Raw genomic sequence first — 15,211 nt, 5'->3', positions numbered from 1 at the left:
GATTCTGTCTCCTGGTACACTATAAGAGCCTTGAGAAATGGGACAGTATATTTTTGACATATGTGCTCTACATTCTGCATGCATAGGAAGATATCAAGGACATTTTAATAGTTACACTAAAGTTGCCAGTCATGTGGATGAGTACTGTTTTCTTGTAACAGCAATAATCAAATGACCATGTGACTAGATGAAAGCTATTACTCTTCCAAACGTCTGCTTTCAAATTAACAAATGTAGCAAAATAGAAGTTTCAAGGTAAACAAAATGTAGCAAATGTAGAAGTTTCAAGGTAAATGTCTTTCAACTCAGCTGGAGACCAAGCCATGTGAGAGTCATCAGGCTGGAATCCAGTCATTACTAGAGCTGAATCAGCCAAGTGCGAGGATCTTAAATTATATTACTTTTTCTGTACACATAATTAACACCTTTGTACTTCAAATTTAGCAAAAGATTTGCAAAATAGACTAGATAGTCCAAAGTCAATTTAGAATCAAAGGACATAAAAACTTTTGCTCCTTTTAAAATTAGAGGAACTGATGATAAAATAATCTTAGTAGTCAAGGAGGTCTGTACAATTTTCTAGTACATATAGCAGTGTTAGGATCAGAAGAAATGCATTCCTATTCTGTTTCAATATTATTTTCTTTGTGAACAAATCGTGGTGTTATGCAAAGCACTCAAGATTGTAGTAAAAGACCTGATTCTCCAATATCTACTACTAAATTGTCATACAGTATTGAATCGGACATCTGTTTTCTGTAGGACCCACTTCTACCTCTAAAAAATGGATGGAATTAGATGACCCTAACTCTAATAGCTGATAATTCAATGCATTCATTTCAACTCTTTGCTTTTCACCTTTCCCAGTTGAAAAAATATCTCCAGATGAACAAATAAGGCAAAGTGATTCATGGCCTTTAGAAGAAAGACATGATAGGCTTACAATGCCTTTTGATATTAAATGCATAGCCATTAGAATGAGGAAGTTTTCTGTCCTGCCAAGTACATTCTGTCACAGTCCCTTTTCAATTCTTTAAGTACTTATAGAGTTCCTTTCGTTAAGAACGGAAATAAAATATGTGCCTTGAGAGGTACATGGTAAACAATTGATATTATATTAGTCCTTAAGATTCTTATATCAATAGTGTGAGAGTAATAAGGTATAGGTTCGTGTGTTTTCTTGAAATGGGTAGATTAACACAGATTTCAACTTTAGTATAGATTTCAGCTTCAACACCCTCATTAACACCTTTACATTTAGAGGAACAGCCATAATACTTTATCTACGTGCAATACTGTCTTAATTTTCAGCTTGCTATGGAAATAAGATTTTTAGAAGCAATAAAGCATTTTTTAAGGCTAATTCATTGTACAAAAGTAGGATCTAACATCACTTTAGCAGTTCCAATGTACCCAGTGTAAAAGGATTGCAACAGCACAGGATTTTGTAATACATTATACCCGATGCCCTGTTCTTCTCTAAGGAATTCCCTTCTTCTCTGCATTAAGTAATAAGTAAAGTTTCCTGAAGATATGAAACTTAATTTGACTTCTATCAACTAAGTGCAGAGGTGACAGGAACAAAAAAGAGTAAAAACATGGTGTAAAAGAGGACCAGCTTATGGGTCAGAGACTAGGACCCTCGTCATGATTCTACTTCTAGGTATTTGCCTCAGTTACCCGTGGGCCAGACACCTGGTTTCTCAGAGCCTCAGCATGCTCTCCTAGAAAATGTACTAATGTTCAATGTCCTTTCCTGATCCATCATTCTATGAATGCAGGTGAAGGAAACAAACAGGTCAGACTGTCCCTGTATTCATGGGTCTTGTTAGGCTCATTTTGTATGACATACTTTTCTCCCTCTTCCTCTGGCACTAAGGTAAGTTGGAACTTTACACCTGGGCATTCCTCCCAAGGTACTTACTTGGAAACACTGCCTGCTACAGAGTCACCTTTGTCTGTGTTAGCTACTAGAGCTTCAGAGGCTTCCTGCTCAGACAGTGAAAGGAAGGAATCCAGGAGAGCATCTATAATTCCCTCATTTTACAGATGCTGAAATTGACCTAAGGGATATGGTGACTTTCTACCCAGTCCCAGCTCCTAAAGCACAGGAGCCAATTTCTAATGTAGGGCTTTCTGATTCTGTCATTGGTATTTTTTCTGTGTATCTATCTTTACTACAAGGAGCATCAAAGATTTTTAATGGAATTCACAAAAGAATAATAGGACATGTCCTTTTTTCATCCTTTTATCTAAAATGTAGTAACTTAATAGTAACAAATTAGACTGTTGTAATTTTTGGAAACATGTACTAATAGATTTCTGCAAATGTACTGAGAGTTAGGAAAGCCTCAATGAGCAGGGTTTTGAAGGGGAGAAGCCAAATTTAGTTTGACAAATGTTAAGTGATCATCTTCCCTGGAAGTGTCCAAGATTTGAAGAAAATGAAAAAGCTTCCAATACCACTCTACATTTTTCCTCTCAGTTTTTCTGTTTTGCCTCCTCAGTCTAACTCACTGAAGGCAGAGGAGAGGTTAATGTTTGACCTGATAAAAACTTTTTGGAAAAAGTTTAATAAAATTTGCTTAATAAATTGTGTTACGAACTGTCGCAATATTGCCATAGGGTCACTCTAAAGCTTGCCAATGGCTGGCCTTACAATCGACAGACATATCTACAATATTACACACTGATTCTCTTTGTAAAAGGTTAACTAAAAGAGATTGCTATCATAACGTGTTGAAAACATTTCTGTTGCAAGCGTGTGGCAGGCTGCAAAGGTTCTCGTGAGCAACGTACTTGAGCTTATTGCTTTCTCTGACTAACTAAAGGTTTTCAACTCCCACAACTGCCCATATTGACTACAAGTAAATAACCCAAACTTGTTTTCTTTTTCATAGGAAGCTGTCCTTGAGGAAGGTACAATTGCTTTTCAAAATTGGGTTAAAACAGGCGCAGAAGTTTACAGACAGATTTGGATCTTTGATGTACAGAATCCAGAGGAGGTGGCAGTTAACAGCAGCAAAATTAAAGTTAAGCAAAGAGGTCCTTACACGTACAGGTGAGCGAGTCCCCGCAGTAAGTGGCATTCTTTCCTTGACCATATGTGTTTCTAGAAAAGCTTCCACTTGACAAATGTCATTGTATTGAAATGTACTTATTATCTTGCCATTAACATACATTGAAATATTCTGTTTCTGCCTATATAAAACCCTAATCTAAGGATTTAATGATTATAAGAAATACAGATTTTATTATGAATTTACCAGCATCAATTAACTGCTCTACATTTAAGAAGTTCCAGGTGCTTTACACTTGTGGCATATATTCTCAACAACTCTAGCAGTGTGTACATGTCAATCCCAAACTCCCAATCTATCCACACTGCTATATTTAACATAAACAAGGACCTACTGTACAGTACAGGGAACTCTGCTCAATACTATGTAATAACCTAAATGGGAAAAGAATTTGAAAAAGAATAGATATGTGTATGTAAATATATATATATATATCACTTTGCTGTACATCTGAAATGAACACATTGTTAATTAGCTATGCTCCAATATAAAATAAATATTAAAAAATAATAATAGAATTTTAAAAACAAGTCTAAAATATACATGCTAAATAAAGAACCATCTATCAAAGTTTTAAAACCAGAACACTTTAAAATCCTAAAATTGAAAGTGTAGATTATATGAGTGGCTCTCCGAGGGTGGCCCCTGAACCAGCAACATCAGCATCTCCTGGGAACTAAGTAGGAAAGCAAATTCTCAGGCCCCATCTTAGACCAAATGAATCAGAGACTCTTGGTTTAGACCCCAGTAATGAGTTTTATAGGTACTCTGGGGGACTGCAATACACACTCAAATTTGAGAACAACATTAAACTGATTTTACATATTACAATACTGCTAAGGATTTCTATTCAAACTATTTTCCAGGTCTTAAGGGTGTTTTTATTCATCCAGTAGTTTCATTCTTATTTTTTCTCCAGTACTGAGACTGAATAAGCTATACCTTTATCTACATTCCTTAATAGTTTAACACACTTTTGAACAGAATCTTAGACATTAGCATTAGGGGGAAATAATTAGCCAGAACCTTTCATTTTGTAAATTTTGAAAACTCATTCCAGGGGATATGAAGTGATTTACCAAGTTCACACATACCTAGGGACTGGTAACTCTTAGATTTTTGTGTCCATTTTCTCCTATCTAAGTCATAGACTATGTGTCTTTTCTAACTATTAAAGTAAGAAAAAGAGAGACTGAGGTGCTAAAGACACTAAACTTATCCAAGGATTAGAAATACACTTATGGTGCCCATATGGGAACAGAGTTAAGTCCTGCTGTATGATTTGTTATAAAAATGTGTGATTTTTCCTCAAGAATAATTACAACTAGTTATATGCCATGATCAAGTATTATCATAAAATTTCATATTTGTAATGATTTCTTCTAATTCATAGTTTTACTTTCTTATCTGTTTCAGATGGTCTATAATTATATAATTTCTTTCCTCTTCATGTATTAATATGTTTCTAGATTGACAACTCACACGCAAATATAATGAAATAACAGTAGCTGGGAGGGTGATGCCTGCTGCCGCAGCACATGATATATAAGCTGCCAAAAGCCTGGTGCCTATTCTGTCCTAGTAATTATCCTCACGTCTCCTGTCTCCAGGCACATCTGTGACTATTCACAACTCTGTCAAAGACGGCTTGGTTTTCACTGTTACAGGAAAAAAAAAAAAAAAAAAACCCTCACCTTGGAAAATATTTTTAGTTTTTCATGGTCTATAGTTCCTATGTTATTATCAAAAGCCTATGTGAGTATTATCTCGTTCCAAAAAAAAGTTGTAGCTACGATGTGTACCTATGAAAATCTAGAATTCCCACATGATCAAATAAGAATCTAAGCACGGTTGTTTAAATATTCCTATCCCGGCCTGAGAGGGCAGGGAGCGCAGCTGCGGGGGCCAAGCAGCGGGGGGCGAGCCCGGAGACCCCAGCGACCCCGGCCCTAGGAGCCTTCACACAGCCTCTGCGCAGATAATGCTGTGAGCAGGCGCTGGCTGACCTGGCTGGATGTGCGCGTGATGGACAGGGGCTGAGTACTCCCTCGGGCGGTGTGGCTCCCGCACATCCACCTGTGTGGATCCCGCAGCAGCTGGGATCCTTGGCACCTCTGGTTTCTCCACACTGTGCCAGGGATTGGAGGATGTAGCCCGCTCTCCTGAAAGCCCCAGTCGGTTCTAAGTCCAAGAAGGTCTCCTACACCCGCGTCTCCTTTCAGAGCCACTTCTGAGGCTGCTTGAGAAAAAATGATGTGACAGTTCCTATCAAAAAGGATATTGGGGAAAAATAACATCCGGAAAGAAAGTGACCGTTTTTGCGAAGTCGACATTCTCCAACTCCAGAAGGGTAGCCAACACCCTAATTTACCTGAAGGCTGCCAATAATAAGAAAGGAAAGAAATTTAAACCGAGGGGCACCTTGTCTCCCGTTATGATCAGTCCTCTCCTTAGAGACTTACGCCACACCATTCATATGGTCAAGTATGGCCAGCACGATGTCTTTGAGGACATTTCCTTTCTTCAGGGGAACTCTGATCTTCTATCTGGAAACCAGGAGAAAGCACACATGGGCCAGTTCCCTGAGTGTATGGAGTTCTTCAGGGTCAGCAGCACCACCAACTCCATGTTCACAGGAACACTCACCCTGGTGCTCAAAAACACCATCTCCCTCCCGACTATTGGAGGGTCCCAAGTACTCATGTTGCCCTTATTGTCAACGGTGACATTCAATTCCAAACAGGAGTCCTTTGGTCCGGGAAAGCTGCCCTGGCTTAGCTGTGAGCGGGTCATGGAGGAGAACAGTATGGTCTAACAGGGGGACGTTTCATGGGGGCTCTGGTGGGTCCACATCCCAGTCCTGCCACTCCTCCAGCCTCTCCAAACTGTACCCCTACTGGGCAGCCAAGAATATGTTTGACGATCCTGCCTGGTGTGAGTTCGTCAAGGAAAAGACTAAAAATCAGAGGAGTCCCTCTCTGATCTCACTGGGTTCCCTCCTCTTCCTGCAGCTCGATCTTGGGCCTTCATTTCTGGATGCCGTGCTGAAGGTCACGGATAAAAATAAGTAACAGTACACCTCTGGCTCTTTTCCTTTGGGGTAAAAGGTTTCAAAAATCAAAACAAAACTAACCACAGTCAAAGAGAAAGATTCACTGACTATATTTGTCATTACATGATGGGTTTTCTAGAATAACGTTCCAACAAAATATTTCTTACCTGTTGTGCCCTGTTTGCAAAAACAGTTAAAAAAAAAAACCAACTGTCCTGACAAAGAGAGGAAGAGAGTCAGAACCCATTTTTGGCGGGCATTGCTGATGTACAGCTCACATTTTTTTGCTTCCAGACAGGTCAGAAATCTGGCTTGGCCAAGATTCGCACTATCTAGCTATGAAGGGCTGTGCCAGTCACATTAAGGACCTTTACAATACTTTGACATTTTCTGAGCAAGAGGAAGTCAAAATTTGTTTAACACCTAAGCCTTTTTTCTAGACTCCTTTCTATATTATATTGTTTGAGTTCACCATAGCAAATTCTCCATTGTTAAAATTTTTCTCTGTTTTCACATTTGAACAACTTGATGGGTTTTAGAGATTTGCTTGTAGCTCTTATATATCCCTATATATTATATCCTTATCCTGGAATTTTGACTGCCAGCAACATGTTGGTAAGACACAAGCAAAGTATTACTGTAAGTTATTTTAAAGTTAAAATATATTTTATGTGCCTTTGGCTTTTTATTGAAGAGTGTACATTTTAGAGATACTACATCAAATGTGTTCATTTGACTTTTTCCATTGGTGTTCCATTTTAAGCTGTGTATGTGTGGAAAAGTGCTTTCATATTTAGCTTTATTTTTTTTCTTCATCTGTTATCACACTTTTCACAGCAGCCATAAATGGATTGTAAAGTGTAAAGGTTACTCACAGTGCTTCTGCAGAGACTGTGGGCTATACCACATGTTATTTGGAAATATGGAATTTTAGGACAGTATATGCTTGCATTACATAGGTACTTTATACAACACAGTAGAGTAAATGTTAAATTAATCAGTCAATAAATAAATATACTCTGAGAGAACTCAGTATGTGTGAGAAAAGAGAATATTTGTTAGAATTTGAGAACTAATCAAGTTTTTTGTTTAATTTTTTATTTGTTTGGAAGGGGTTATGTTTTTACTTTTAAAGATATTAATTGGAGTATCAGAAAACATAAACATAATATTGAATCCTGTGCTAGTCCTGCTCTGATAGGTGACAGTTAATATAAATTTTATTCTTAGAGGCTTTAACATATCTAAGGGATGAAAGGGGGTGAGTTAGATATAAGTGATTTACTTGGAGAAGCAATATGGGGAGGATTGGAGAAAAGAAGTTAGATTTGCAGCTAAAGTATGTAAACAATAAACTCCTATTTATATAACAATGTTAAAGGAATTTATGATCAACTGTGACTCATCTTTTCTCATGATGTCAACAAAACAGTCTTTAATGTCTGCTTGGATGCCTTAAATGATGGGAAAACGACTGGTCACCTTTCAGAAAAAGTTGATAATTTGAGAGTCTTCCATGTGTTGAGGTGAACCTGCCTCCCCATCAATTACACCCTGAACTCAGTTGAAATTGGAAGTGGTGGAGGATGTCCCTCCTTAAACAAAATGGCTGCTAACGTGAGCTTGATGAAACTTTGACAAGGTGTGACATGGGTCAAAGAATGAAATTACCTGGATAGAGATCTTAATTATTATTATTCCAACCTACACCATCTCTATGAAGACCTGGTAACTCCTTCTGAATATTTTCAGATCCAACATAAGTCTTTTTTTTTTAAATTACTTTGCTTTGGCAGGTCACCTAATCTATGACAAAGGAGGCAAGGATATATAATGGAGAAAAGACAGTCTCTTCAATAAGTGGTGTTGGGAAAACTGGACAGATACATGTAAGCAAATGAAATTAGAACACTCCCTAACACCATACAAAAAAGTAAACTCAAAATGGATTAAAGACCTAAATGTTAGGCCAGAAACTATAAAACTCTTAGAGGAAAACATAGGCAGAACACTCTTTGACATAAATTGCAGCAATAGCTTTTTTGATCCACCTCCTAGAATAGTGAAAATAAAAACAAAAATAAACAAATGGCACCTAATTAAACTTAAAAACTTTTTGCATGACAAAGGAAACCATAAACAAAATGAAAAGACAACCTTCAGAATGGGAAAAAAATATTTGCAAAGGAAGCAACAAACAGGGATTAATCTCCAAAATATACAAACAGCTCATGCAGCTCAGTCAAAAAAAAAAAAAAAAAAACCAACAACCCAATCAAAAAATGGGCAGAAGATATAAACAGACATTACTCCAAAGAAGGCATACAGATGGCTAAAACGTACATGAAAAGACACTCAACATCACTAATAATTAGAGAAATGCAAATCAAAACTACAATGAGGTATTGCCTCACACCTGTCCGATCGGCCACCATCAAAACATCTACAAACAAATGTTAGAGAGGGTGTAGAGAAAAGGGAACCCTCCTACACTGTTGGTGGGAGTGTAAATTGGTGCAGCCATTATGGAGAACAGTATGGAGGTTCCTTAAAAAACTAAAAATAGAGCTACCATATGATCTAGCAATCCCACTCCTGGGTATATATCTGGAGAAAACCATAATTCAAAAATATACATGCACCCCAGTGTTCACTGCAGCACTATTTACAATAGCTTGGACATGGAAGCAACCTAAATGTCCATCAACAGAGGAATGGATAAAGAAGATATGGTACAGATATACAATTGAATATTACTCACCCATAAAAAAGAATGAAATAATGCCATTTGCAGAAACATGGATGGACCTAGAGACTGTCATACTGAGTGAAGTCAGACACAGAAAGACAAATGTCATATGATATCACTTATATGTGGACTCTGTAAAAAGTGTACAAATGAACTTATCTACAAAACAGAAATAGAGTCACAGACATAGAAAACAAACTTATGGTTACCAGGGGGTAAGGGTGGGGAGGAAGGGATAAATTGGGAAATTGGGATTGACATATACATGCTACTATACATAAAACAGATAACTAATAAGGACCTACTGTATAGCACAGGGAACTCTACCCAACACTCTGTAATGGTCTATACAGAAAAAGAATATAAAAAAGATTGGATATATGTATATGTATAACTAATTCACTTTGCTGTACACCTGCAACTAACACAACATTGTAAATCAACTATGCCCCAATAAAAATTAAAAAAAAAAAACTTTCTAAAACCTGTATATATTCTTCTTTTTTTTTTTCTTTTGGCTGCACCCTGCACGGCATGCAGGATCTTAGTTCTGCAACCACGCATAGAATCCATGCCCCCGGCAATGGAAGCATGGGGTCCTAACCACTGGACCTCCAGGAAATTCCTTATACTCTAATTTTTAAACCAAAAATTCAGTGATTATGTTCTCTTTTTAAAAGTACATTCTAAACACAGGCCTCAGTTTAAAGGATTTTTTCCTCTTAGTGAGTGCCATCTACTGGTATAGTATTGTAAGTACAACTAAGTAAACTAGAATTGGGTCAGAATTATTTTGCTGTTATCTCAATTATTATATACACATAAACGTTCCTGATAATTAGAGTATTTTTAATTTTAAATGTTAATAATATGTAATATACGTTTAAAATACAATTATCTAAGAGAAAATAGTAACTGACTATTAATAGACTGTCCTGGCTGCCGTTTCAGATTTTTATATTCTTTGTATGTCTGCAGTACTCAGAGAAAAGTAAATAATAAAGCTTTGAAGAAATTATATTAAAAGTAAAATATATTTCTATCCTTTTTGAATTCTCTTCTGAGATATTAATGTAGGGTATTAATTAATTTATTCATTCAAAATTTTTTGTTGAGAACTTACCAAGTATCAGGCACAGTGATTGGGAATAAAAAAACACTCATAACACCTACCCTACAGGTATTGTACCTGACTGAAATGTGTGGCTTTTTTGGTTTGTTATGCTTTATACATTTCAGTCCCATGTTTTTTTCAGTCTTTATCTTAGTTAGATAATAATAGATAACTACTGTAGCCTCAAATAATAGACATTCAAATATATGATAATGCAATGTCTACCTTATTTCATCTCAGTAAATATCTTGTACTTGCAAAAGATTTTTTTTCCATAATATAACACTTCACCACATTCCTAAAAAGTAGTTGGTACTTTGCCTAGAGAGTTTAGAGCCAGGAGCTTAGAGCTAGTAAGTATACAATATATGAGGCAGAGATGGAGGGGAATTGATCTCTTAAGTGGAAATTATATTCCATTAGTTATCTTTCTCATTAAAATACTGGAAATTATGAAAAAAAAGTGCTGGAAAGGCTGTGCACTTTGAACAGTCTTTCTAATATAAGAAAACGTGCTTTTACTGTTCCCTTCCTTCAACCTCTCTGCTGTCTCCTCCTGACCCTCAGGATGAAAAGCTAAATATGTGAGTACAGGACACAACCCTTTTGTGTTTAAGATCTTGTTTATCTTAGTGGCTTTATTTCCACCACTATCCTTACTCTAACTCTGTAAACCAACCATAGTAAAATGTTTGCAGATATATGTGTTAGCATACGGTATTTGTTTTTCTTTCTGACTTATAAAGCAGAAACTAAGACACCATTGTAAAGCAATTATACTCTGATACAGATGTTAAAAAAATGTTTATATATATAAAATTACACCATGTTCTTACTCCTTAATCTTCTATATGCTATTTTCTACCCTATTTTACCTAACTAAACTTCTCCTTGTCATTCAGACCACTTATGTGGAATTGTATCTTGTCCATTATCCCCCCATAACCATCCCAAGCCTGGCTTTGTACCTGTTCTGTGTTTTCCCACAGACTCTGTGTAAACTCCTATAATAACACGTACTCCTTCTCCCCTGCTCTGCACCTCTAAGACATCTCCCTACCTGCCCCTCCCCGCCTTCTCTGATTTGCTAGAAACTCAGCATTTGCGTATATATCATGTTAACCTACTTGTTTAGCCTAATTTCTGACATAGTCTATGCACTCAAAAATTATTTGTTGCATGAATGAATGGCATTTGAGACTTAATGTTCACTTGCAACAATTATTTTGAATTTTATTTACTTTTTTTTTCAGAGTTCGTTATCTAGCCAAGGAAAATATAACCCATGACTCTGAGACCCACACGGTCTCTTTCCTACAGCCCAATGGTGCCATCTTTGAACCCTCACTATCAGTTGGAACCGAGAATGACACTTTCACTGTTCTCAATCTGGCTGTAGCAGTGAGTAGACAAACAGCGAAATTACTGGTTTTGAAATACTCTAGAATCCTCTGTAATTAATCTTATGATTAGAACTATCATTAGATATTATTTGTTTTGTCATTTTCATGAAAATGTGTTCTTATGGCATTATTTTGAATTACCCTCATTTGGAAAGATGACAAGATCATAGAATAATCAACTGAATTGAGAAGACCACTTAAAGTGTATCATTTTACAAAAGTAGGATTTAACTTTGAAATCTTCTTCCTGTGGCTCACACCGAGACAGAGAAAAGTAATCATTCAGAGATGAAGAAACATTACACTTTTAGTCCTGGAAAGATTTGGCAGTAATTTTAAAGAGACAGTTGAAAGTTGTTTTATTAAACTTAATTGTAGTGTTTATCCATTTCTTCTTAAAAATCTGATATGGCTATTGGTGTCTTAAACAGTGATTTTTCTTTTATAGGCTGTGCCCCATCTCTATCCAAGCGCATTTGTTCAAATAATAGTCAATATCTTTATCAAAAAATCAAACTCTTCTATGTTTCAAAAGAGAACTTTGAAAGAACTATTATGGGGCTATAAAGATCCATTCTTGAGCTTGATTCCATACCCGATTCCAACTACAGTTGGTGTGTTTTACCCTGTGAGTACCAAATATGAATGTCAATATTGTTCAACTTTAATTGAATAAATATAATGGCATTGTTCATTCATAATTTTATCATTTAGTGTGTTAACCCTATTTCTGATCTGGGAATACATATTCTGTTTATTAAGTCTCCATCTCACATGGATTTAGCTTTCCTGGTTGGGAAAATTTACTTATCTGAATTTAACAATTAAAATTTTTTTAACAATTTAATTTAAAATTAAGAAACTGACATTTAATCAAGTTTCTACTCTTTGATAAATATACAACTGTCTAAAATTAGATTGTAAGCTGGTAAGGCTTTGAGCACTGTTTCTGGTTTTGATTTCCTGTCTAAAAAAATGAAGTTTAATGCCACATTTTTATTTATATATGTGAAATATATTCATCATGTCATTCTCCCTTCTCTAGACATCCTACAAATTTGTTGTACTGAATATTTAAAACCTAGCCAAAATTGCACACAATGAGACTGATACATCAGCAATGTCATATTTTCACAAAATTAGTTGACAAGAATTTCTATAATCTACAAAAGTTATGAAATGGCAGTTTGGAGATTAAGAAAAATGTGAACTTGGTGATGTACTTAGTTATACCTTAATGTTTCAAGTTATAAATAGGATAATCTGACTAGTGAATTGAAATTTTGACCATGATTTCACTTGGCACTGTATGTGACATTAGTTATATTCTCCAGTTCACTCTTGTTATTTTACTGTAGATGGTTTTTTAGGATTGTAAGGTTATATATCAATTAAGAAAGCATTAAGGGATAAAAAATTCAGTTACTGGTATTTAACTAAATACTCTGAATTCTTTCCTTGGCTAATTCTGTTTTTAATTCTGTCTACCTAATCTTTAGTAAACACTTATTAGAAATAACAACGTTGAGAAAACTTCTAGAAATCTGTCACAGTTCTCATAGGTTTTGTTCACTATCCCCTCACCTCAATATAATAGGAGTAGTGATCAAAATGGCCTTTCTGGCTTAATTATGGCAGAGTGATAGAGTTGGATCACATCAGCTTCTTGTATTTGTTTTCTTCCTTTGCTCAGCATCTAGCACTTATTTCTAGGCACCTTTTATATTCTGTCTTTTTAAAATGTTAAAGACCAATAATTTTAAAACTTTATTGCATATTTATTTCAAATCACATAAAATAATTATAAACAACCAGTGTTGGAGAAATGCAAAAGTGAATTAATTACATATTTTATAACTTGGAAAATATGGCTTGTTCTAGAAGTAATTTTTTCTTGTATGCATCTTTTCAGTACCACAATACTGCAGATGGAGTTTATAAAGTTTTCAGTGGAAAAGATGACATAAGCAAAGTTGCCATAATTGACACATATAAAGGCAAAAAGTAAGTATCCAGGCAAAGGGTGTATGTGTATGTGTGTGTGTGTGTCACTAGGATACTCTAAGGCAGATAAGAAACTTATTTAACAACTGGTAATGCACAGGTACCAACCTATGGAACAAACCTGCCTGTATCTCAGCCCTAGAAACTCCTGTTCTGCCAGGTGTTAACCCTTTAGTTGTGATGACTGGTCACACTAGTGCATAGGTGCTGAGTGTCAGCCCCACTTGAGGGTTGACTTTTATGCACAGGGTCTCTTACATAAAGAAATCTAAAGGGACTACTTCCTTCTCTGCTGCATAACCAGCAGTATCAAGCACCCGTACAATTACATAACCACAAATGAAAAGGAAGAAAATCAACATATCAACTCGGTGTCTAGCAGGTTGAAAAGTATATATTACTGGGTATTTTTTTTTTTACTGAGCATGGAATATAAAAATTGCTCATTCCAGTAACGTGACTAAATATGTCATAAGGTGGAAGCTCAATGTATCCATGCCAAAGCTTTCATGACCTCCCCTTTCAAACTTTTCTTGAAATAATTTTCTATATTGATAACTCAGCTTTTTTAAACCTTTATCAATGCAAAAATGGAATTAGTATTTCAAGTTCTAAAACTGACATATTAAACTTGAAGATGAAGAGCACACCTCCTGTGAAATAGTAGTAAAATGAGATATGTTCACATAGCCATGATTTCCTATTTTCCCCTAGCTCCTGCCTGTTTATCCGGAGTATACCAAATTCATCATATGTCTAAAATAGGAAGAACCCAATGAATATCAAGGGAGAAAGTCTTTCCGCCTTAAAGTTAAAATGAGTTTTAGATCAGTGATTTCCTGACAAAGAATAAAGTAATCAAAATCAAGAGATGAAATATTTTGATTAAGTAACCCTTGCCTCACACTGAGTTCCTATCTAAAAGTTGCTGAAAACAGTTAATCACTCACTCATGTAGTCCTTTTTCTTCCACAGAGTCCAGAGTCACATTTTTTTTTTTTTATAGAAAAGTCTAATGGAGGAAAACAAACACTTCTAAATGCTCACTTCAGGGGAATCACATCTCTGTACTGAGGAAAATGAGCATTTCCTCTATTTCAATATTACAGAGAGGTTTTGAGGAGAGTTTAAGATTATGACAAGGTTAATTTAACTGATCATGGCAAGACTGAGCATGATTAATCATTTATTCTGTTTAAAAAAGAAGCAATAGCTTGCCTTGACATCTTACTGGATGGTATGTTAGGAGTGTGAAAAACCCATTTTCCATCACCAATAAGTGGCTGAGTGTGCAGAGAAACTATCACTACTGTTGTTTTGATTGCTTCCAGATATATATATATTGAATATATATATATCTTTTGTAGATGCCAGAATATAAATTAATAAACTCTGTCCTACTTAAATGCCAGTTCATGCAAGAGTTAAAAGAGAAGGAAAAGTATAAATTATCTATGTTTCCAATCTCTACTGATCCAACATCTGCTTCTCTTTCTTTCCTCCTCCACACTCCCCTCTTCTCCCTCATACTGAGTTTACATCAGTTATCCATTTACTATCTCCCTCCTATTCAGTTTGAATGCAACATAGTATGAAATAATCCCATTGGAAAAAATAACTTTCCCCTAAAAGATCTAAGTGTCTGATAAATGTTTCTCAATTTTCTTTTCTGCAGAACTATTTCTGTTCCATGTTGTTTCTAACTAACAACATTTGTCAGTTTTTATTTTATAATCTGATCACTTAATGGTTTCATGCACTTAATCTCAACAAAATGGAAACTTCAAACAAAACATGGATCAAATGATT

The 15,211-nt window shown here is 35.7% G+C and overlaps 1 protein-coding gene and 1 pseudogene across 4 annotated transcripts in view; both read left to right on the top strand.

Annotated features, from left to right (window-relative positions):
- Window positions 1–15,211, top strand: part of LOC131762899 (platelet glycoprotein 4-like) — a 33,671-nt gene that overhangs the window by 5,731 nt on the left and 12,729 nt on the right. For 2 of the 4 annotated variants that reach the window (XM_059074759.1, XM_059074757.2), the window contains exons 2-5: window positions 2,901–3,061; window positions 11,249–11,396; window positions 11,847–12,026; window positions 13,311–13,402. In XM_059074759.1, coding sequence (XP_058930742.1) covers window positions 2,901–3,061; window positions 11,249–11,396; window positions 11,847–12,026; window positions 13,311–13,402 — 581 coding nt within the window. The remainder of the gene's footprint in view (window positions 1–2,900; window positions 3,062–11,248; window positions 11,397–11,846; window positions 12,027–13,310; window positions 13,403–15,211) is intronic. The other 2 variants (XM_059074758.1, XM_067041692.1) reach the window with 2 other exon arrangements.
- LOC131762918 (cdc42 effector protein 3-like) lies at window positions 3,831–6,151 on the top strand (annotated as a pseudogene).

Source organism: Kogia breviceps, chromosome 9 (assembly GCF_026419965.1).
Source record: "Kogia breviceps isolate mKogBre1 chromosome 9, mKogBre1 haplotype 1, whole genome shotgun sequence".
Lineage (NCBI taxonomy): Eukaryota > Metazoa > Chordata > Mammalia > Artiodactyla > Physeteridae > Kogia > Kogia breviceps.
Note: the sequence above shows the minus strand (reverse complement) of the source record. Positions and strands in the feature narration are given on the sequence as shown.